At 36.3% G+C, this 25,071-nt stretch overlaps 1 protein-coding gene across 4 annotated transcripts in view; it reads right to left on the minus strand.

Moving 5' to 3' along the window:
• Window positions 1–25,071, minus strand: part of LOC131150170 (uncharacterized) — a 54,178-nt gene that overhangs the window by 19,131 nt on the left and 9,976 nt on the right. For all 4 annotated transcript variants that reach the window (XM_058100755.1, XM_058100757.1, XM_058100756.1 and 1 more), the window contains 17 exons: window positions 24,717–24,812; window positions 24,527–24,603; window positions 24,369–24,446; window positions 22,492–22,623; window positions 22,078–22,128; window positions 21,732–21,872; window positions 21,511–21,630; window positions 21,168–21,245; window positions 20,003–20,095; window positions 19,807–19,929; window positions 12,701–12,784; window positions 11,677–11,775; window positions 11,328–11,534; window positions 10,490–10,565; window positions 9,685–9,788; window positions 9,340–9,599; window positions 9,155–9,241 (listed from right to left, as the gene is read on the minus strand). In XM_058100755.1, coding sequence (XP_057956738.1) covers window positions 9,155–9,241; window positions 9,340–9,599; window positions 9,685–9,788; window positions 10,490–10,565; window positions 11,328–11,534; window positions 11,677–11,775; window positions 12,701–12,784; window positions 19,807–19,929; window positions 20,003–20,095; window positions 21,168–21,245; window positions 21,511–21,630; window positions 21,732–21,872; window positions 22,078–22,128; window positions 22,492–22,623; window positions 24,369–24,446; window positions 24,527–24,603; window positions 24,717–24,807 — 1,901 coding nt within the window. In that variant the 5' untranslated portion in view covers window positions 24,808–24,812. The remainder of the gene's footprint in view (window positions 1–9,154; window positions 9,242–9,339; window positions 9,600–9,684; window positions 9,789–10,489; window positions 10,566–11,327; window positions 11,535–11,676; window positions 11,776–12,700; window positions 12,785–19,806; window positions 19,930–20,002; window positions 20,096–21,167; window positions 21,246–21,510; window positions 21,631–21,731; window positions 21,873–22,077; window positions 22,129–22,491; window positions 22,624–24,368; window positions 24,447–24,526; window positions 24,604–24,716; window positions 24,813–25,071) is intronic.

The raw sequence follows: 25,071 nt of genomic DNA on the forward strand, positions 1-25,071 counted from the left end.
TAGGGCTAGAATCATGTGGGACCTTATTTGCTTTCCATGTATAGCATTCTTGTAAAGTCTATATAATATACAGAACTCAAGGACAGACAATTTCGGCCTTTCACACAATACTTTGACAAGGCTAACAAGAGAAGGCGAAAAGGGGAAAGTGTGTCACCTTCAGAAATCCTTATATGGACTAAAGTAGTCACCTAGAACATGGTTTGGGAGATTTACAAGGTTCATAAGAGGAATGGGTTATAGGCAGAGTCAAGGTGATCATACTTTATTCCTGATTGTATATGTAGATGATATTATTGTTACAGGGAATGATAAAGAAGAAATTGAGAATTTGAAACTGAGGATGGCCCGAGAATTTGAAATCAAAGACCTCGGAAATCTAAAGTATTCTCTGAGAATAGAAGTTGCCAAATCTAAACGGGGTATTTTGATCGCTCAAAGGAAATATGTTCTTGATCTATTAAAAGAGGTTGAGATGGATGGAAGTAGATTAGCAGGAACTCCAATTGAAGCAAATGCCAAGCTAAGAGTGAATGAAGGGGATGAAGCAGTTGATTAGAGAAGATATCAGCGGTTAGTTGGTAGATTAATTTACCTATCACACACTAGACCTGATATTGCTTTTGCTGCAAGTTATGTGAGCAAGTTCATGCAGTGTCCTGGTAAAGAACATATGGAAGCTATGAATCGAATCCTAAGGTATTTGAAGTCATGCCCAGGGGGCATCTTATACAAAAAACATGATACACTGAATGTAGAAGTCTATACCGACTCAGATTGGGTAGGATGTATGGATGATAAAAGATCCACTACAGGATATAGTGTGTATATGGCAGGAAACTTAGTTACATGGAAGACTAAGAAGCAAAATGTTGTTGCTAGATCCAGTACAAAAGCAGAATTCCGAACCCTAGCTAAAGAATTAGATGAGATAATGTGGATTAAACTAATCTTGAAGGACCTGTGAATGAACATCAATGGCCATGAAGCTCTACTGTGACAACAAGTCAACAATCTCATTAGCTCACAATCCGGTACTACATGAAAAAGCTAAACATATTGAGATTGATAGACACTTCATTAGAGAGCAAATTGAGTCTGGAGAAGTGTATATGCCATATATCCCTACAGCTCAACAAGTGGCAGATCTATTTACTAAAGGGCTAGACAGTAAGACTTATGAAGCTTTGGTCGACAAGCTTGGAATGATTTGACATCTATTCGCCAGCTTGAGGGGGAGTGTTGAAGTTCTGCCACATATGGAAAGCTACTATTCTCGGCAACTCTAAATATAGAGTGTGCTGAGAATCACAATTAGTTTCCTAAATTAGACTTGCCTTAATAGCTATAATTTCCTAGAACTAATTGTATAGAGTGTGAGTTGATTTCTTTCTATTTATAGGCACCTGACTTTATGTATAAAAGTAGCAGTATGTAATGACATTATACACAACATAATACAAAAAGTCATTCGTTAGTTTTTTCTACTATATGTTTGAATTAAATAAATCATGGTAGAATTCGGACCTACAAAACTTGCTTTACAGGCAAGTGTCATTCCAATTAGAAACATGATCAGTCCATATTTGTTGAAATTTCAATGTGTTTTACTATTTTATTTTGTTGTGCATATGAGCATGTCATTTGGAATCGATTTTTCAAAATTTGCATTGAATCTTACAATTTGATTAGATTTGATTCTCGATTCATGAAATTGGGATTTTGATTCACAATTTGAATCTCGATTTGAAAATTATGGGAAAAACTCAAACATTGAAAATGAGTTTTGAAGAAGTGGAATCTGGACGTTTTTGGAGATAACAAGTTTAGGAAATCTAACATCTTAGCTGAGAGATTGATTTGCAAAAATAGGATGATAGAATTTTAAGGCAAAATACTAAATTTAAATGGTCCAGAGAGGGTAATTGCAACACTAAGTTTTTCCATTGACAACTAATGATACGATAAGGAAAAATTTAGAGAGGGAATTAGAGTTGAGACATTGAAGTCTCTTCTAATCCTAGATTGATCGCAAACGAGATCATTGTATTTCTTCCAATTTAATTATTAAGGAAGTTAAAGGGTAGACCTATGGTTGAAGGGTAGGAGTGGAACCCTATTTACTCCTACCCTATTTCCTAGTACTGAACACTTGCTAGATAATTTTTTAGGCTTATAAACTTTAAATTTGTGAAAAATGACATGTAGATGCATTTTATATCTATTTTCTATCGGTTGTAGAATCTGATGATCCTCAAGCTCATCCTACAATCGATCCTGCCAACTGTTCCAGTGATCCCATGAAGGATCCCAATTTTAACAACCTTGCTTACCTCAAACATTTTCTTCATGCCATTAATGTTAAAAAATTTTAAGGAAAAATGTACTACCAGCTACTGCTAGCCAAAAATGGTACAATAGGGGGAGAACAAGATGTCGTCCAAAGATCAAAAGAAAACAAAGGTGAACAATTATAAATTTATTTTTAGATAATAAAAGAAGGTAAAAAATTGTTTCAAGCGCCGAGAAAACCGAAAGTGCCCCTTGTTTCAAAGAGAGGACTAGATCAAGAAGAAGAAGTTACAAACTAAGGGAGCAAGAAGTCCACCTAAAAAAATAAAAAAGCAAAAAATCAAAAAATAAAAGAAAGAAAAAAAAAAAGCAAAAAGCAAAAAGACAATAATCAGAAAGAACAATTAAACAAGGAAACCCCTTTCAAACCCTTCCATCGTAATTGACCAAGCACTTCAGATTTGCAAGCTCCTTTTGACCCTTCTATGCTTTCAATGTGTCTTTATCTCATTTTCTTTTTTAGTTCCATTATTTCCTATATCCTTCATCTTAGCAAGTCCATCTTCTACGATACTTAAATCGCCTGCAGAATCTATTTGTAAAATATTTGACATTTTCTCACCGGAATACTCTCTCTTTGCATCATATACTTTCCTCATTTCTGCACCCATAAGAGCAGCCTTCTGCGAGCATACACCTTTGGGCCCTTATATTTTTTAGATTTAAAACCTGAAGTATAAGATTTTGTATCCAAACCAGCTTCTTTTTTTCCATTACTGCTGGATATACCAGCCTCTAACCCTTCTGCAAAGCCCAAATCAACAACCGATCTGACACACATAAATATCATCATTTTCTTCCCAAATGGTTTTCGAAACCAAAGTCTTCCTGATAAAACACTGAATGCATATCGACTCTAAATTTTTCTTGTATACTTGGAGAGAGGCCTTTGAATTCGTTAATTATCTGACTGCTCCAAACTCCCTTTTCTGACTTCTGTGAATTTTGGCCAGGGGAATGGACCTGATCACTAATGGGATTGGACCTGAGATGAACCTGGTCATTCATACCCTCACAATGGGTCTTTTTAGAAGCAAGACCGGCCTAAGAAAACCCTTGATAAGAAGAACTCTCTTTGGGACCCATAGAAAGGCCCAAATAATGATTAGTTAAATCTTCACGATCATCAAACTGTCTCTGTAGGTAGAGTTATGGCAGCTGATAAGGAAGACAGGTGCTGTAGGTGTGGCAGTGGGGCTCAGATGAACAAGGTTGAGCTTCCGAAGCCAGCAACAGTCACCGTTAATCAGCTTGCAGCTGTTTGATCGGAGAATAATGTCCACACAGTCAGGTATCTAGGGTTTCAGAAGGAGTGTGGAAGCTACTAAAGGCGGCTAGGGTTGTGCTTAGAGAGGATGAGACAGAATATTGGGCTGGGGAGTTTTATTTTCGTCTTGGACCTAGGCCAGGTAACTAAGAAAGGAGCAGTTTCTTTCTTAACTAAGTTGGGCCAACTAATTGAACAAGCCCATAGTCTTGGTAAAAACAATTTGGGCCATCCTTTGGAAACAAAGGAGGTTTCTTCTGAGTTCGGCCATTCTCAGATAGACCATTCATTTAAACAGACCCATTGTATGAATAATGTGGCCAGGCCCAAGAGCCTGGTGTAAATGTTCAAGGAACTGTTCAGGTCTCAATTAGTGCCCAAGAGGGTCCTTCCGATGAAATTTCCAAAGACCACCAAGAATGTTTGGCTGTGAGTGATAGATCAAAAAGAGAGCACTTGCATGAAGCTGCTACAGAGGGATCCTCTCAGCTAGAGCATCAATTACCAGACAGTGGAGGTCAGGTAGAGGAAGATCAGAAGTTTTCTGCATTTCAAACCCAGAATTCTCCCATTAATCGGTGTAGGCAGACAAGGGGCATAACAGGTATGCTGTCTTCCAAGAAGATTCCAGGTAAAAATCATACCTTGCAATGTTCAGTTTCAAAGCAGATTCTAGATGACCAAGAGGGTTTGACATATTCAGAAAGAAGCAACAGTGCTGAAAGGGTTCAAGAGAAAGAGGTAATGAAGGAAACTCCTGTGTTTCAAACAATTCTGGAGTTTGGTTGATGATCATGTTCTGGAGCAAGAGGATGCTGCAGCAAACGTTTACAATGAAGATGGTGTTTTGGGTGGGATATCAGATGCCTCAGACCTCAAGGCAAAGGGATCTAAGGGTCCCAAGGATTATACTTGCTGGAAGATTGCGCAGATGGGTGCAGATATGAAAAAATTGTTCAAAGAAAAAAGAGAGCACTCTGGTTAGGTAGTGCCAAAGATTTTTAAAGAGAAAGAAGGAGAGATAGTTATTGTGGAAGACATTAATGCTAAGAAAGAGATGGGCAATTCTTGTGATGGGGTTAGCAAAGGAAAGGAGGTATTGAAATGGGGGCATTTATAAAATAATGAAAGCAATTATCTGAGTGATCTTGATTGTGGTGGACTATTGGATGAAATTACGGTACAATATGGATATGTTTCTGACTCCAACGACAGTTTAGGGGACTTATTATATGTACACCACATCCACTTTGGAAGGATTGGAGGGGATCTCATATTTGAAAATGACAATTTGGTTAATGAACTGCAGCAGCAAGGATGGTATTTAACCAACACTAGTGGAGGAGATTTTAGGGGAGAATTTTGAAGTTCAAGATCTCATGGATAAATTGGATTTAAAGTTTTGTGTTCCTGGGGGAAATGAAGTGTCTTGATGACTGTAAAAACAGAGCTAAAAAGGGTCAACAGGAGTTAGCTAACTTGAAGAGTTCAGTGAACTATGAAAGAAAAGGATTGACGAGGGGGTTTCTTGTTTAATAGTTAATTTTTCTTTTTCTTTTTATTTTTATTTTAGTTATTTTATTTTATTTTTGTGGGATGGACCTCTTGTCCTCTTTCATTGTAATTTCTCGTCTATCTAATATACCTTTTTTATTATCAAAAAATAAAAAAAGGAACTTCCTTTCTCATATACCTGGCCCAAGTCCAGGATGAGACCAGCAGATCCAGCCCAGCCCTTGTGCCCTCATCTTCCCCAACAGCAATCCTAGCCGCCTCTGCTACGCTCACAGCAACCATAAGAGCCCTATGCATTTGCACCTTTTGGATGTTCTCCTCAAGGCATGAAGTAAAATTATCAGGAACCATCTCTCCGGAATCCTTAAATCGCATGTCTCCCCAACACCGAAAACATAAATGATCTGATTTCAAACATACTTTGCCTTCACCTGATTTACCTTCCAATACCACCTTACTCCACAGCCTGGGATGTGAAGAGCTTGCTGCACCAGCTTCTTCAAAGACGATACACCTTCATGAACTCACAGAACTCACCTGCAAATATTAACCAGCCATTACCTTTTGCACCTCCAGGAATAAAAACAAAACATTTCTTCCTTTTCTCCCTCAGCTCTAGCTCCAAAAACTTCCACACCCTCATCCACCTAATCGCCAACCAACATAGATGACTTCCCTTATGAGCATTTCTGTGCCATAAAACTCCTTCCTTCCTTTGCCCAAGCCCCAATATCTCACCACCAAGAAATCGCCCACCGCTTGGGAAGACATCTTAAATTCACTTAAAAAAGGGCACTCCAGAGATGGGATGCCACCTTGCAATGAAAGATAAGGTAATCCAAATCTTGAAAGGAACCTCAGCCTTCCAAATGATGCGGCCCCAAAGGAAAAATTTGGGGGAAGAGGATTTGAGGAGGTGGAGGAAAAAAGATAGTGGAAAATATGCAAGAGGAATCACCCTCCAAACCCTCTCATTTCCCTATTAATTGGGAAAAAAAAAAAAATGATCCAGAGTGTTAGGTAAAATGGAAGGTTCATTGATCGTGAGATCCCTCAGAAAATGGAAATCTCAAGAAAGAAAGTGCCCCTCAAAAGAGAAAAAAGTGGTGATAGGTGCATTGTGAAGGCTTAAAAGTCTAAACAAGTGAGGCACCGCCAGCTCCAAAGAACCCTCACCCATCCAAGCATCCAAAGCCAAACCCTAATATGTTCCCAACTTTCAAACGGGTGAGGGGGAAGAAAAGACAAGCAACTTGGATCATGAACTTCCATGGGTCACAATTAAACTAAAGTGAGTCCAATTTATACATTGCCTAAACCAACAATCATAGAATTGAGCTTAAAACTCAACTCATCCAAATATGTTACTGCTCCTTCCTCCCTCCCCAAAGCTTTGGCACAACTCCCTCCCCCCATCCATCAATCTATTATGCACACCAATCTGACGCCCCTGCATAGCACCAGAGTCAAGGGTGTGTCAGATTGAGATCCACTTGTCTTCTCAGTTACTTCTGCCCAGAACCATGAAGACCAACGCAGGAACCTAGATTATATTCAAATTGTCAGATGCCTCAGCTCTGCACACAAAACCAGAGCAGCCCTTCATCCAACAAAAGGTTGTCACTAGTTGCCAGAGCCATTCCTGCAGAACTCCCAGCTCTTTGTAATGCTACTACGCCTTATCAAACTGTTCTGAAGGCCTCTGGCCTCACGCCTCGTCAAGATGCTGAGACTTAAATTTGGCCACTTCATCTGGATTTAAACCCAATCTAGGTCACCCATTCAACTTAGACCCAAGACCCTTTTTCTATGGGAATAACAAAAGGCTTGTGAACCAAAGCCCATCTACTGTTACGGCTGATTCTCCTTGAAACTCTACTGGACAAAATCATGATCTTTCTGCCGTTGAACCTCAACAATTAAGTCATAAAGTTGAAAAAAATCATCTTTCCAGCAGATTAAATTACACATTAGTTGGAGTTTTCCAAAGAAGTTATAGCCCATAGTTGTCAAATTGAGATTCGAATCATGAATCAAAATTCCAATTTTGGGAATCGGGAATCAAGAATCAAATTGAATCGTAAGATTCAGTACAAATTTCCAAAATAAATAGCATGCATATATTGATATATAAACAAGCAAAATGGCACTAAGTCATTTACATTTTGACAACAAAAAGAATCACATTTCACCTATATGCTTTCCCTGAACAAATAAAAAGTAAGGGAATGAGTCAAGAAATATTAATTGAAAAAATGAACATATTGCTGTTTAAGGGAAGAAATTGAGAAAAAATAATTAAAAAACTGAACTTTTAGTGTTTATCAACAATCAAAAAAAAAAAAAAAACATTTCATGCATATTCTTTCTTGATAAAAAAGAAAAAAAAATAATTAACTTTAAAAATGATAATGAATGAACAAAACACTAAAAAAATGATTTTTGAATCTTAACAACATAACAAAGCATGGGTAAAACCTTAACCAATATGTGTTTTCTGTCCCTTCTAAATGGCATAGCACTACACACCGAAAGTGAAGAATGGTTTTGTCAAAGCAGCATAACACCTACTAAAAACTGCCATAGATGAAGAATGCAAGCTAACCATTCCGAAAGTGAAGAATGGTTTTGTCAAAGCAACATAAGACCTGGAGTACTAAAAACTGCTGTAGATGAAGAATGGAAGCTAATCGTGTTAAAAAAAAAAAACAATTAAAAAATGGGGTTTTAAACCAGTCAGGCTTGTCAGGATATGATAAGTCTAAAATCGTGTGAATCGATATATTCATATCAATTCACTAGATTCACAAGTTGAATTGATAGATTTGACAGAAATTCAGTTGATTTTAGATTTTCTAGTAAAATTTGAATCGATTTGGTATGGAATTGATACAAACCATATGAATCGAATAGTGAATCATAAGATTCTAACAACTATGGTTACGGCCAATTGATTTTGAGTGCAGTCTTCTAGTTTTAAGTTTCCTACAAGTCTCTTTGTATCCCTATGTAATAAATCATGGTCTTTGAGTTGATAATCAGCAACTATATTATTGCCAGGCTCACTGCTCTTAAAATCAGCATTAAATTTTTTTATTCCTAACAAGCTGAAAAGGTAGTCCCAGATCCTGGCTCTTCCCAAACTGATCTCCAGGCCACTCATATCCCCTGCAGTAGATCTCTCTCCTCACCACAAACACTACCACTGACAACCTGCAGCACATCCATTACTTGTAAAGCATTAACTTGATGCTGACATGGAGATAAATCAAAAACTGCAATTCAGGATATATGATTAGGCAATATTCCTAGCATTCCAGCCACTGGAACTATTTTGATCCATTACCTTTTGACCCCATTCTGATCAATATTTGAAGAGCCACGATCCCCATATTTCTATACACACCTTTTCTTGGACCCTCTTAACTGGCTGACTCAACGACTTCCTCAAAACTATACTCAAAAAGTCATCAGTAAATGCCACCTTCCTAAATCCTATCATACATCCAGAATGATAATTTGTTATTGTAGGCACTGCTGTCTGAGGAAAGTACGTCCCCTCAAGTTTGACAATAGTCACACAAAAAGAGGACGCCCTGAACACCCTCAACTGAGGACTTTCACCATAGTAGAAAGCACAAGCCATTCAAACTCTCTTGTATTCTCAACTAACAAGTGGGAGGAAGAACAACCACCTCTGCACTAGACACGGTGAAAAGAAAGATATTCCCCACATTTTCAAATTGTAAAAAACTTCCCTATCAATGATTTCCACACAATGATAAGTCATTTCCTCAGTAAAACTGCTTTCATTCAATGATTATAGCAGTTTTTATGGTCTAAAGCTGAGATAGGAAATTTATCATGATTGATCTTCTTGTGTAATGGTATTGCAGTTTCAACCCAATGATAGAATCACGTACCAAAGAGATCCTGATGATTTCAAAATTATTTTTAAGAAAATAGAAAAAGATTATTCAAATAAATTCAACTAGTGTCAGCAACATTAGAAAACATTACCTTGAAACAAATTGGCGGAAACCAACATGAAATAATAGTTCTTCTTTGGCTTTGATAGGGGAACTGTATGTGTCATGTTTCTTCACGCTGAAAATTGCAAAACAGATCTCAAATCGCATAATGCATTACAATAGAATCATCCACTATATGACAAAAAAATGATAATATACTAAAATTAAAATTACCTAAAGTGAAGTACAGACATTTTGGACTCATGCTGCAAGAGGCCACAGGTTATGACAGGCACTGTCTTTGCAAGTATGCATAATTTGGAAGCAACACCAACAGAGATGTCTGTTATATGAAGCCTTGCATATGTGCTAGGCGGTATACAATCATCCCTGCTCCCTTGCTCCTTATCAAGATCTTTTGCAAGAACATATTTTTGTGTCCTTGCAAAATTATCAAAAGCGAAAATTCTAGCATAGTCTGATGGCAGAGATTCCTGATAATCATTCGCAAAAACATTACTATTTACTTATGCTCCTCACATTCAGTATACAGTGCCAAGACAGAATCATAAAAATTACTTTGGGGTCCCAAGATGAGGTCCGAAATGACTTGAGGCCTCTGTACTTCGCAAAACGCTTTCTAGCAGGAACATCCAATGGAGTGTCAACTTCATCTGGGAATTCTGAAATGCAGCAAAAGAGCCATTAAACAAACATATGCAGTATATCAGCACCTATGTGAAAGCAGGGAAAAAGTGCTCAAATTATATTAAAATTCACCACAAAAAACAAATTTATGTTTTTGTATTTTTTTTATTACCATCATCATCATCATAAATTTGCTAAAATTTGACCAACAAAGTTGATAGCTCAATGAAATTTGACAACATTTTGTCTCCAGAAAGTCAACTTTATAATTTAGAACAAAAAACAGCTTTATTTTATACTTCAGTTTATTTCACATCAAATCTATAAAGGTGACTCAATATACTTGGTATTAAAATCAAATGCTATACATTATAATATTATTTCCTCAGGTTAATTTAGAACTTAAGATCCAACTGATTATTAAATAGCTTTGAATTAATTTAATATAACAAAATTTTGATGAATTTATAGCCTTGAGTTAATTTAATAACAAAATGTTTCCATAAATTTATGCTGGGGAAAAAATAAAAATTTTGGTCAGGCAGTTAACACAAGTTTCAATCAACTTCTAAAATTTCAAGGAAAACAGGTGGGTGGGGTTGCTCCTTTTAAAATCAGAATCAGTTGAAAAGTTATATCTCAGAAATTGTACATTTCAGTTGTTCATAAAGTGATCACTAACAGCAACCAATGACTAAAAATACAATGGAGTGTCATTGTGAAAAAATAAATGTACCTTCATCTTCAGCATGCGCATCTTTAATTTTTTTTATCTCATCCTCTATCTGTTGCCTTGTTAGGTTTTCATCTTCCTGCATGAAAAGAGAGCATTTCACAATCCGGATTTCAGAGCATCCATAAAGACACTTTGCAAAGTCAAGCATAAATTAATGTTTTCAGAGCTCTGAATTTGTGTCTCAAACAAATCCCACGTATCGATTGCAATTCTGCATACTTTTTCTTGAAGTGCCTATCGAAATTTAGGCTTACAATTGCACTGGAATTTTAGGGTCCTAACATGCTAAGACAACTTTTCCAACCTAAATGCCAGCAGCATTAATAGTGATAATAATCATGGAACATGATACCAAGCATACAAGGCTTCCATGCCATATCAGGGTCTAGGAAGGGCATGATGCAGACAACCCTATCTTCAAGTGAGTTCAACACCCTATCGTAGGGTCTAGGCTTGACCTCAGTGATAATAATAATGATGATCCTGAATAACAATCACGAAAAAACCGATATCATTCTAGACTAAAGGGTTCCAAAATTGGGATTTCACCACAATGCCACAAGGGGTATGACATTGTTAATACAGGCTGAAGGTTGCTTCTTACAGAGGCGACAATAACTTAATTCATCTATCACGTCTTAAAATTCACCTCCATCGCCCAATCAATTTCAGTTCCTTCACCAGAATTCCCCAAGTTCAACAAAACAGAAGCAAACGAAAACTAAGCTAAATTTGAGGCTTCAATTTATGGGGCATAACATTGTCAATACTGGCAACTAAACTCTGTGTGTGAGTGTGTGTGTGTGTGTGTGTGTGTGTGTGTCATCTTGAAACCCACCACCATCATTGAATCAACTTCAGTTTCTTCATCTGAATCCCTCAAGTTCAGTGAAAGAGAAGCTTGGTCATCATCGACGTCCAAATTACCAGTGCTCTCTTGACCAGGAAAACCACTTTGTCCTTCATCCAATACCATACCATCTAAATCACTGTCATGGTCTCTTTCCGAATCCTCTCCATCTGTACCATCCAAAATCCAAGCAGCCTGCAAGATTTAAAATCCATAAATCTATTACCATCAAGTTATGGCGCTATCCATCAGCGAAGATAATCAACATTTAAATAAGAATTTAGTAATAAGCATAAATATTTAAATAAGAATCAATCTCACAAGATTGAAAGCTGACCTGGTATTCTGAAGTGCCTTGAGGAAGGGTCCTCTTTCTCTGCCTTTTCAGTCTCTGGTTTTTTTCTGCCTCAGCCATTTCTCCCTCTGTTGGGTAGGTCTGAACAGAGAACAACATCATGGTAAATAAACAATTGTTCTGCCAGAACATTAGTAACTCTCAACAGAAAATCTCAAAATTAGGAAGTATGAGTTATTTTATGATTAGAAGGACCTCTACTTAAGCACCAACAGAAGGAAAAGAAAACTGGCATCCTAAATGGTAAAAATTGATCATCCTGTCAAAGATAATTATCTAGAATAGCCTGAAAAAAAAAATTGCACAAAATTGCCAATACAAAAATTCTGTTGTCATAGTGTAGTTCCTCTCCAGTTAAACCACACCAAATCTATATAAATCTGGTTGTTTCCAGTTATCCTACTATCTATTTTTGTCGGTTTCAGCAAAAGTATAATTCCTTTGATAGAAAAATAGGATCAGCTAGAACCACATGAAAAGAAAAGAATTTAACTTTCAAAGAACAAATTAATGTATAAACTATTGATTTTCTTACATAAAAAAATTAAAACTTCTGTCAATCCATGTCTTAATTGGAGTGACATTTTGAATATAACATGATGAATCTTGCAATATAAATAATCAAGCGAGCATGATATAATTCTTTTGATAGAAAAATAGGATCAGCTAGAACCACATGAAAAGAAAAGAATTTAACTTTTAAGGAACAAATTAATGTAATAAACTATTGATTTTCTTACATAAAAAAATTAAAACTTCTGTCAATCCATGTCTTAATTAGAGTGACATTTTGAATATAACATGATGAATCTTGCAATATAAATAATCAAGCAAGAAAAACCTTCGCTGTCACTCAAACAGCATTTTATGGCAATGTACTAAAGAAATGATCAAATATTAAGCCAAAAGCTATCATGTAAGATGCATCAAATTTCAGGTTAAGAAGCAATGCACCAATCTATGATAAGAACCCACAGATAAAGGATTTGATGCTTGTTCAATATACCTGCTCTCCCGCAAGAGGATCTGGAACATTTTCAACAAGCAGAGGTTCTTGCTTCAAAGGATCAGGTACCAAGGAGCAAATGACCTAGAGTATTTAAGAAGAAACACTCAAATAATTAGTAAAACTTTTGAAAAATTTACTGAAATTTTTGACAAAGTTGAGCCAATTTAAAAAGTATCTTGTCAAAAAACACAAGCAAAAATGTATAGAATGTGGCATTGATGTAATATATGATAAAATGACACTTTAGAGGAAGCACTATTTGGACGTTAAAGTGTAAATGAACAAAGATGTTTGATCCTGTTATTCATTTCCTTCAGGAGAAAAATGAGAATGCCTTTTTCTTCTAAACAATCATCTTATTTTTCTGAAATTGCATTTGGTATTGTTTTGTTTTTAGTTTTTTATTTTCTTTATAAAAATAATGGCAGCATAAAAAATGTTTCCAACAGCTGTATTGTTTATATGTTTTCAAACATGTGCATTTGAGATAACCGAAAACCAAGGCAAAAGAAAACTGCTTCCAAGTGTTTTTATGATGTGGTAAAAAGGGGGCCACCACCATCAGCCACAACAATTGAGAACCACTGCATGCTGCAGCCACTAGAAATCACCATCAGTCAGAGCCATTAATAACTGTTGCAGAATTACTCTGCATTAAGGGGTATTACCGACCTTTTATGCATATGGGATATATTATAATGTAGTGGGAGATGTAACCTTTTGTAGGTTCTCTAGTTACTAGAAACGCCCATTTTCTCTTCTCTATTTTCTTTTCTTTCTAACACGTTATCAGAGCACTGATCTAAAGACCTAAAACTCTAAAGGGAGCCGAGCAACCATACCCATATGATTTCTTATCACTATCAAGTCCTTGCTGAAAAACCATTCTCACCACCACCAGTCTGATCTGATATTTTCTAGTCAATTTTATGAAAAATCAACACCAAAATCTAAAAGGCTAGATAGAGCTCGCTGATTAGGTGGACCGCAGAAGCTCATCACCACCCATGGCCCTTGCACCAGTGTGGGAGGCTCCATTTTAAGCTCCATTTTCACTTCAGTTGGCCTAGTCCATCCATAAGCCATGTGATGTAGGATGAGAAGCAAGTATTTGGATGGATCACTGTGGACCCAATTTGGAGGCCTATGTCAAAGAATACGGTCAATGTGCTTTGTTAATTAGTTGTTTATTATATGTGTTTGGTTTGCTTGTAGTAGGATTATGTGTTTTGGCGCCTTGTTTGTAATATTTGTGTATTTTAGGGGTATATTGATAATTTCATATAGTTTTAGGGGTACATGTGCAATTTCCTGTGTTGTTGGTTTTCTTATAAATGGTGCGTGAAAGCCATGTGGGAGGTGGTTATTTGTCAAATTTGAATTGAGATTACCATGTGTTTTCCCCCAAGTGTGTCTTCTCCTTCCCCCTCTCTTCTTCTTCTTTGCCCTCTTCCTTCCTTTCTTCAATTGCTTCCAATTTCTCCGCTTGACAGCATAACCTTCATGCTGTTCTGCATCATTTGGTACTTGAACAGAGCCCAAACACAATCACACTATTCTTCCATTTTCAATTCCCCATTTTTCCCTCACTCCTCTTCCTGTTTCTTCTTCCTCTCTCTTCTCCTTTTATCTCTCCCAAATTATGTGTTGGCTATAATTCCAAGATGCTGACCTGCATCACCATGTCATCAACTCACTTATCATGTTATCATGTCTTTTTTTGCTCGCTCAAGTTTGAGTTTGGTGAATCCAGGGGTGGGCATGGGCGATAAGCCTCTACCCCTTGTTTTTATCTGTTGGCTGTTCTAGGTTGTTGGTGCATTAGTGTATTCTGTGTTGCTTTCCAGTCGTTGAAATTTAATTTTCCATGATGGAGTCCACAAATCCCAAGAACTTAGTTGCTTCCACTTTACAACAATTTACAACATCTCCCTCACTTGGGTCCCACTGTCCTAGTGTTCAGGAGGATGCATTAATTGTCTTATTGCTATAGAATTCCACAGAATGTTACATTGCTAGAATGTGAATGCATGTTGATGCACCTAAGAAGATATGGGATTATGCCAAACTGTTATTATAGTAATCTGACTCACACGTATGATCCTTACTTTGTGTTTTTGAATCTTTTACAGAGACTAAGTGCATCTATGTAGAGTATGAGAGATGCAACCCAATACTGCTGATGTCTGTGAGATGCAAAAACCGGAGCTCAATAAAAAACAGTTCAAGTTCTGGCTCACTAGAAGCCTGAATTTTTGAACCAGTTCAATTATAGATTCTTGGAAGTGCAAAACTATCGTCCTTTGCTAAAGTTATCTCGTGTACCCCATGTCCCTTCCTGAAATATTTTTTCACACTCTTAGCTCTGGTGCAGAGCTTTCTGCTTCCATCACACAAAGTGGAACAGTTACAGGCTAGTGATAGCATAGGTCTCCAGGATTGTCAAAGAAACAATGGTGGTATAGAAGGACATGATAAAGGTACATCACGAAACAGCAATCATTGTAGACATTTAGGCCTTTATGATAAACCCCTTGAACAGCTAATGCTGCAACTTCTAACAGTTGGCGAACAAAGAGTTTTGCCTGAGAGAGAATATTCTAAGATTTCTATAGCATAAGATTTCTCAGCATGCAACTCTTCCGATATCTCTTGCTCAGTTAGGTAAACCTGCAGCTTTTCTCATATGGTACCTGGGGTTATACATTGAACTACCACTAACCATAAGATCAGTACACCTATTCTTGTCCCCTAATGCAAGAATTCTAATGCATTGCCTGGTGTACACTTGCAAATGGATCAAGTAAATCATTCGTAGCTCAGGAACATCCAAACATGTTTTTTCTACCTTTTTTTTTTCTGTAACTTTCCTTTCAACTTTATGCCTCTTAGCAAACTTACAAAATCATTTACTTGTTTGACTACCTTCTCTTTGATCATGTTGTTAGGATTTAGAAACAGGACATTTGGGAAAAGAACATAAAGCTGGACATTTTTACTACTTTGATTCATTGTCACCTTCAACTGTCAATATTTCCATAGTTACACCTCTTCAGATTCATTGTCAAGTTGGTCATCCCTCGAAAAAGTTGAATCAAGTTCCTATTTTGAACCATGTGCCTAGTCTAGAGTGTGAGCCATGTCAATTGGACAAGAATCATCATGTTCCTTTTGTCCCCTGAGTCAATAAATGGGCTGTAAGTCCTCTTGACCCCATGTGCTCAGCATTTTGTATATTATGATTATTTGTACCCTTCATACTATTATTTTGTAACCACATTATTAACCACTTCTATTCCAAGGTTGGTATGTGATGCTTCCAAGTCACACTGGGAGGAGAGCTACACTTGAAGAAGAAATCATACACCATGAATGATATTTGGGAACTCACAAGGCACCTTGACAATAAGCCTGTTGACGATTGTCGCTGAGTATGCATACTATGAAAGTAAACCCATATTGTTCTATTAACAGGTTAAAGGCTAGATTAGTGACTAAAGGCTACACTTAGGTATATAGTTTTGGTTATTTGTGAGGGTGGGCCTCGGATCAGCAGTAAGGTTGCTCTTTTGTGACGGGTTGGTCTCTGGTTCAAGTCCAAGGAAACAACCTCATAAAAGCAGGGGTAAGGCTGCGTACACTGTGACGACCCTCCTCCTACCCTCACAAAGCAGAGAGCCCTGTGGCCAGGGACGCCCTTTTATTATTTAAACACACACCAATGAACAAAATGGCATTTGTGCATCAGTTAAATGTTAAGAGTTCCTTCTTCAAGGTATATTATATATACAGTAAGGCATTTGTGCATCAGTTAAATGTTAAGAGTTTGTTAACTTAGATGAGTTGATTGAAAGTATTTGTTGGGCTTTTGTGGAGCCTAATTACGTTAAATCTGGACGATGACCCGACCTTTCTTTAATGAGAGATTTCTATCCTAAGGCTTAGTCCATGAGCGCTGCGGCTTGGGCTATAAGGCTTAGTCCATGGAGCGCCGCAGCGCTCATGAACTAAGCGGCACAAGCCGTACTTGTGGGGGTCCCCTGGAAAAATTTTTGGGCCCGTTTTGTAGCCCGTTCGGAACCCTGTCTGCAGCATATAAAATCATTACTTTCGGGTGATTAAGGTTAAGCGGTCGCACTTGCGAGAGAGCGAGAGGGAGAGCATTGTATCACCGCACTCTTTGTGTTTTCTTCCTGATAATAGTGAAATCCCTACAACTCCGTGGACGTAAGCAAAATTTCCGAACCACGTAAATACTGTCTTGTGCGTGTGATTGGTTTTTCTTTGGCGTGTATTCTTTCTCTATTTTGTTTCTCACAGGTTTCGGGAATTTGTTCTTAATTCCCAACAATGCGTGTGTATGTATGTGTGTGTGTGTGTGTGTGTATATATATATATATATATATACACTGCCATTTTTGTTGGCCTTTGCACCAGTTAAATGTTGAGAATGCCTTTTTCAGCTTCTAAAAAGCTAGGTTTTAGTTTTTTGAGGAACCTCTAAAACTAACAGTTTTGGAGATTTTTAAAGCTAAAATCTAGTGCTATTTTTTTCTAAGAGAATATTCTACTCTATGGTTGTCCTTAGTTTTTTTTTTTTTTTTTTTTTCAAATATTACAAAATTATCTGTGCATTAATTAGCTGATTTGTTTATTTAGGTTGCGTTTTGGGTGAACTCCTTCTAAAAAGTAAAAAGTTCAGTATAACGCATTTGATACTGCTTTTTCAGTTTTTAAAAAGCTAGGTTTTAGCTTTTCAAAACATACATACTTGGAGCTTTTAAAACTAAAAGTTAACTCCTTTTCTAACAGAATATTCAATCCATTGGTGTCCTAATTTTCAAATATTACACAGTTATCTACGCATTAATTACATTTCTTATAATGACATATCCATTTTGGTGATTTTAAACATTTTCAGGTACTTAACAGATTTTTCACCAAACACTAAAGATTAGTTTGTTCTTTCTAACAGCTCCTTTTTCACAAGGGGGCCAAGCAATTTTACAATAACCTAAATTAGGTCCTTTTCATCAGTTCCTTCTTAAAATTTCCTTTCCATCGGCCACAGGGGAACCAAATTAAGCCTAATTCCTCAGGGTTCTTGTGGATTAAGTTCATTTTTAACAAGCTCGGAGCATTCAATATATATGCTCAAGCTTGAGAGGAAGCTTTACTGTGTTACTGTGCCTGTGTATTATAAACTCTTCGGGGCTTTTCGTTCGCCGCATCTTTCAAGATTCTTGGCAATGTGATGCCCATAGCATCTCATTCCCACGCTTGTTCAAACATGTGTAACTAACATAGCGGGAATATTTTACATTTCTAGGAATGAAAGGATTCCCATGAAACATGTGCATCCTATTCCCACCTCTCCCCAAGGGTAAGTTTCATGGGGAATCTCATTCCCATGGGAATCCTACTTTTTAGACCAAATTGCCTTCACTATTTTGGATTTTGAGAAAAAATGCCCCTATAAGATGATATAATTACACTCTATTATTATATTTAAAATAATAGAATAAAAGAAAAAAATTATAAGTTAATATGAAAATTAATCATTTTTAATTAGAAAAAATATATATATAATGCTTAGTTAAATATATAATTTTTTTTATATGACTAATAAAAGTGTAAATATTTATGGTAATTAACATTTTAATTGAAATTTGTAATTTATTAAATAAAAAAGTAATATTATTATTGTCTTATAAAAATTTAATATAATAGTCAATATTTAGATACTATATTGCCTTGAATTATTTTGATTAATCAATTATCAAGTGTTAAACGTGTTAAAATTATAATCGTTAAAAAATTTAGTATAGAGATTTAATTAAGTATTTTTATTAGGTTTTTTAATTGAAAAATATAATTGTTCTTCATATATTAGTCAGACACATGTTAAGGGTATAATGGTCATTTTCCAAAAATACCTACTAAGATTCCCATGTTGAACCAAACATTGGTATGGGAATCCTGTGTACATTCCTGGGAATCTTACAATTGCGAACCAAACAAAAATATTCCCAGAAGCTAGGCATCCTATACTCAGGAATGAGCTTCCCAGGGATGTCATTCCAAGGGAATATTTATGATGCTGCAAACCAAACGACGCCTTTATGTATACGAGGTATATTCTAAATACAGTGGGAGGCAAAATCATTTGTAAATTCTCCAGCCCCTTCAAATTTCTTTCTCTATTCTATTATTTTCCTCTAGCAACAACCACTGCCTGCAATCGTCTACAGCCACAATGAGCAACCTTTTATTCTTTCTTCTTTGTTTACAAAACTAAAGGTAGCAATAGTGCTTATCATACATGTTCAAGTAAAAAACAAGAACGATAAAAAATAAAAAAAAACAAAAATGTAAAACAGAAAATCCTAAGGATTTGTCCAGTTGTGGATATAGTTCTCATTTTTCTTCAGTTTTCCCAATGATAAAAAAATTGCCACCTTGCTTCTGAGTTTTCCAAAATTTGTATAGAAAACTCAGAAACAACTTTTTATTATTTTCAAAACACAAGATGGCATTTTTGGAAGTCTTTATAAAATTGAAAATGGAAAATATAGCATGCTTTCTACAACTGAACAGGAATTGTGTTGTTCTAAATGCGCCTTAATAAAGTGAACAACAAATAAGGATTAGATTAATACAATCTGAGAAACCTAAAGACCATAAGAAATTTTTTTAATGTAAGGTAGGTCACTCAATCCAACAATGTGCACATGTGTGTGGACGTGTGTGGCAGATGTGGCTAGCTGGTGGGGGGCAAGAGGGTTTTGTACATTTGTCATTCCAACCTATCAAGCAGTATTCCAATCAGAAACATGCATGCAATCAACAAAAAATACAGAAACCAAGAAAAAAAAATACCAAATGCAACCCAGGAATGCTCAACAGCAGCGTGATGCTTTTTAGATTTAGAACCAAATTACTAGCTTACAAAACAAAGTAACCTTTTTTCCTCTAATTAGCTTCAATTTTAATGAAGTTATAATACTAAGAAAAAACTCAAGAATTAGCCTCAGCAATAAAGAAGTCAAGATCATTTCTGACTCTAACCTCCACTGCTTTATTATAAAGGAAACAGCCAATACCTCTCCATCATGTACTTCATCCGAATCCATCACATCTGGTTCTTTTCTCGCGTTCAAAGGGAATGGATCCTTCAAAACTTCAATTTTGCCCAATTGAAAATCCCCCACACCAGCAACATGAACCTGATTTAGTGAAGAATAAATCATCACCATTGTATTGGACCAGCAAAAGCATGCCAAAGGATGGATCAATTACCAGCTGATTCACTGAGAGACTGCGAGCACGCAAATAACCGGTGAGAAGGAGCGTACATTTTGCAGTGTTGCAATCATCAGGTACTATTTCAACCTGCAATGTATCAAAGACAAAACATTAAAGAATCAATGAACCTAGGGGAGAGTAGACAACATACACATTACAATTTAATAAACCAGGAGTTAGATTCCTAAATAAGCAAAGGAGAAAATATTAAGAAGTGACTCCCTGACCTCAAGAAAAAGGGAAAAAAAATAAGAATGAACTGTTCACAAATCAACAAATCAGGGATTCAAAAGAAATTATAAATTACCATTTAATAAACTAAAAATTAGCTTCCAAAGCTATCAACGTAAATATCTGAAATAAAAGGAGCACAGGGAATGTGTTTAGACTCTGCTACACCACACCCCAGCAAAAGGCAAAAAACCAAACCACTTGGAACATATATGCGTTCTGTCACTAATACCAGCTTTTTTTCATTGCACTTGACTGAACCATCTTAAACAACGTTCTTTCACCTTGTTCAACTATTGTTACACATAGGTTGTCACGTTGACTATTTACTTATTTCATACTTTTCATAGTGCAAGTAGTCCATCTCATCATCCTCATACTGTCAACCACCATTTAATGGACATTGGCTTTCCGATTGTACAGCATTTTCCTCAATTCGTGCTTAGAAAAATAACTTCCAAGATTTATTAGACAGATACTCATCCATATTTTGAGTCTCTGTTTCACATTTGACGATGAAAGCAATCAGAAGGTGTTAAAACAGGGACGCAAGCTCCCACAGGCAAGAATTTATACTCAAATGACAAAATAACCTGTTTCCTTCTTTCATGGACAGGCAGCAAAGCTTGCTTGAAGGGAAAGATAAAGCCACTCAATTGATTATTCAGAAAACTCATTATCTAATGTTTATTGACAGTGACATCATCAAGAGAGAGGACCACCAATCATTCAGCCTAATATCCAAGTTTTGAGGCTTATTTAAATTGTATCATAAATTCTTTGAAGGATATAATTAACCTAATGTACTTTATTCTTCTTTAGATTTTAATATTTACAGTACCAAAAGATTCCATGCATTTTCTCATGGATGCATGACATAAACTAAATATTAATGTCACTTTAAACTTCGCAGAAATGAAAGAAACACCTTCTCAGCCATGAGGTAAGGTCGTTGGTTTCGCCAATGAGGAGCAACGATTCTTTGCTCCTTGAAAAGCCACATGAACTGCAACAAAAAAGAGAAATACGAGAAATGAAAATAAAACAAGGTCAAACATGTAAGACAGGAGATAAGGTATCATCAAATCCAAAAAGCTTGAAACTGCTGCCCAGACTAAAAAAATGGTCCATAGAAATATATGATAGGAGATGGACATTTTCCAAATTAAAGCACAGAGGACCCAAACTCATCTCAGGGTATCATCACCTCCCAAAAGTTGAAAACTGCAATCCAGACTACAAGAACAATATCAAGAAAACATCAAAATAACCTTGTGCAACTCATCATTTGTATCCGCTGGATAAAACTTGCAATCCTCAGGAAACTCAGAAGCAAGGCTAGAAGTGCACATCTTCAGCTCATGTCTTTTTTTTGTATCATTTGGTAGATCCTGCAGAATCAAAATTAACGTTTTAGCATCCAAGCAAGAAAGCTAAATTTTTATTCCCCAAAGATTTGCTCATAGGCAAAGCATATGGTTGAAGAACTTACACGAATCAACACAACAGTGTTCGGCAAGCCAAGAGACCTAAAAACAGAAAGGCATTGAGTCCCAAATGAATCAATATAGTTGGACATGCTTTCTTCACAGGACAAGCCAGCTGATGCTACAAAAGCAATCAGATCAGCAACCTACAAAAATCTCAAGGTGTTAAAAACAAGACAATATAGCATAAGCCACAGACATTGGGCACCAGCCAATTTTTTTCTTGCTATGCAAAAAAGGTAGGATGGGGGGCCACCAGTTCCTGGCAACCCTTCCAGTGATGCTGGAAGTCGGCAGAGATGTATAATGAAAATACACACACTCACACACACACACCAGACATTTAATTACCTTAGCCATTTCCATGCATGACAACAAATCCCCATAAGGTGCTTTCAATACCTAGAGCAAATATCACCAGTTAGTAACAAAAAATTATCACATCATGGATTACAAGCTCTCCATCAAATTGATATTCATATTATGCAGAAAATTTGTCAAATCAAAAGAAGAAAATGATTAGCTAACATTAAAAATAAATTAACAAACTATCAACCTTGAGTTCCTTCCAAATTTCATCCAATTATTCCAAAACTTATAATATCCATTTATGTAAAAAATCTCTTCTTATTTGCAAATCCTCACCCATTGAAGAAATATTCTCAAACCATTCTTAATGTCATCTCCAATTGCAAAAGCTTTCCAAAAAGAAATTTAGGGGGAGACTCATTTCATAACTCATAGCTTACGAATCAAGAAACCCACCGTTGTTCTCAGCTTGTACTCAGAAGAAGCAGCTGTTGGAAACAATCCTCCAGAACCATCAGAAGATAATAACGTCAAAATATCTTCCACAAGAGAATTCAAGTTGACAGAAGCAGTGAGGGCAAAAAGAACCTGTTATTCAGAGAAGTTAGAATAATAGAACCCTTTGAGTAAAGCAACTTATCTCTTTTACCCTTTTTTTTTTTTTTTTTTGAAGGGAAGACAGGTGGGCCATGGGCTAGACAACAGGGTATGGCCCAGTAACATACTAAACAGCCTTCACGGTATACAGGATAAAATGCAATCCATAGGTTTAGCATTTTTTTGTCCAACACATCTAGCCGATCTTATCCAACTTGGGTTAAGTCGGTTCAAACTTTTAGCGACCAAAGGCCTTCTTTGGAACAATAGTTTTACTGGGATCAGATTAGAGTCCAGAGTATAGCTCTGAACAACATAGGTTGTCCTAATTTGAAACCAGATCCAACTCTGAAATGATGAATTGGAGGTTTGCCGGGCTTAAGCATAAAATTAGTGTAAGCATCATAGTTGCTAATGGGAAATATCAAATTTAGTATTATTTCATAATATTAGAATTATATATATTCTCATACAATATTATATAATAAGGGCAACCCGGATCAGATTTTGGGTAACAAAACAGGTAGGTCCCCTGCACATGTTTTACCCAAACTTGGTCCTGGATGGCCTTGAGTCAGAGACGATATTATGCCTAATTAAACTTGGACCCATAAATGACCCTAACCTAGTCTTTTGCCACCCGTTAACCTAAACCGTGTCACCAAAAAAATGATTAAAAGTTGTCCTTGCACTACCACCATATTATTTTTGTCCCAATACGTTATTTATGTGATCCTAAGGATACTACTGCTGCTACAAGAATTGTACCTTTGAATCAATTATATTCATTCGACAGGTTTTTTGGAACAATAATTTTATTGGAGTCGAAATAGAGTTCAGAGCATAGCTTTGATCAACATAGTTTGTCCTAATTTGAAACCACATACAACTCTGAATTGATCAATTTGGACAAGCCTGTCTTGAGTGGCTTATGCAAAAATTTTGTGTAAACATCACAGTTACTAATGGGAAAATTTTTAATAAGTATTATTTCATAATATTAGTATTGTATAGATTCTCATACAATATTATATAAAAACGACAATTGGGTCTGATTTTGGCTAGCAAAACTTAAACCAGGTAGGTCCCTTGCACTTGTTCTTTTTTTTTTTTTTAGTAAGGAAATTTTATTGAAAAGGCATCAAGGGGATGCCAGACCGTAGTACAGCAAATTGAGTCAGAGATACTATTATGCCTAATTAATATTGGACCATAATCCCTAACCTAGACTTTTGCCATCCATTAATCTAAACTATGTCCCCCAAATAAAAAATAAAAAATAAAATAAAAGAGAAAATGTTAGCCTCACAACACCATCACATTATTTCAATTCCAATACTGCATTTTATTTTTGTGTTTCTAAGGAATACCACTGCTGGTAAAATTGCAGAAACATACCTTTGTATCTATTATGCCCATTTGACAAGGACGTATATGCTAAGACAAAAAATAGCATTTATAGTTTTATCTCTAGACTTCTAATCACTTTCTTTGGAATCTTGAATGTGTATTCCAAAGACATTTTATTCATAATCATACTTCTAACTTTATGCAATTTTACAAGGAAAAAGCCTCTCTACATTAAAGTAGGGGTATGGCTGCATACACTGCGACAACCCTCCCCTTGTCCTCACGAAGCAGGAAGCCTCATGGCCCGGGGGAGCCTTTTCTTTTAATCAATTTGAATAAATGTTAAAAATTCAAGCAAAATTTAACAGCATACGAAGAATACTCACAATAACACGAGGAGGGCTCGTTGTTCCACATGAGGCTCTCTTCTCTTTCAAAAGTGCAGCTCGTTTCTGCTCCCGAACCTTCATAACAACAGAAGTAAACAATTTAAAAGGATATCATGGGATAGAGAAACAGAGAGAGAAAGTGAGAGATCAAACACCATCTTGTTACGTTGAATTCGAGCAGCTCGAGCTCCCTTGGCAACATTCCGCTCTGACTTCACAATCTTGCCCTTATCTAATAACCAAAAATTAAAAAAAAAAAAAAATTAGAGAAGATAATGAATGAGAGGAGAACTACAATGCTGCCAGTGAAAGAAAGGAAAAGATTAAAGAAAAAATAAATAGTACCTTTGAGAGAAGTTTTATGAAGATGGCGAGAAGATTTTGATGAGAAGCGGCTTTTATGGGGTTTATTAACTTGAGCTCGAGATCCCGCCATTGGAACTATAAGAATGGAACAAAAACCCTAAAAATGCATCAGATTATCAAATTTATTTCCAAGCATTTGTACACAATCTCACAAAACCCAAATGTGTCATTTGGCCACCAATGTGATCTAAGTGTGCTCCAGCTACTGCTGATGCCACTCTTATTGTCTCAGGGGCTCAGGGTCTAAGGCAGAGGGTGTAGGGATTTTTCCGCATTAAAGATACAAAAAATAAGTATTATAATAGTTATTTTAAAATATTAAATAATAAGTTTT

The sequence above is a fragment of the Malania oleifera genome, chromosome 3 (assembly GCF_029873635.1).
Source record: "Malania oleifera isolate guangnan ecotype guangnan chromosome 3, ASM2987363v1, whole genome shotgun sequence".
NCBI classification, from domain to species: domain Eukaryota; kingdom Viridiplantae; phylum Streptophyta; class Magnoliopsida; order Santalales; family Ximeniaceae; genus Malania; species Malania oleifera.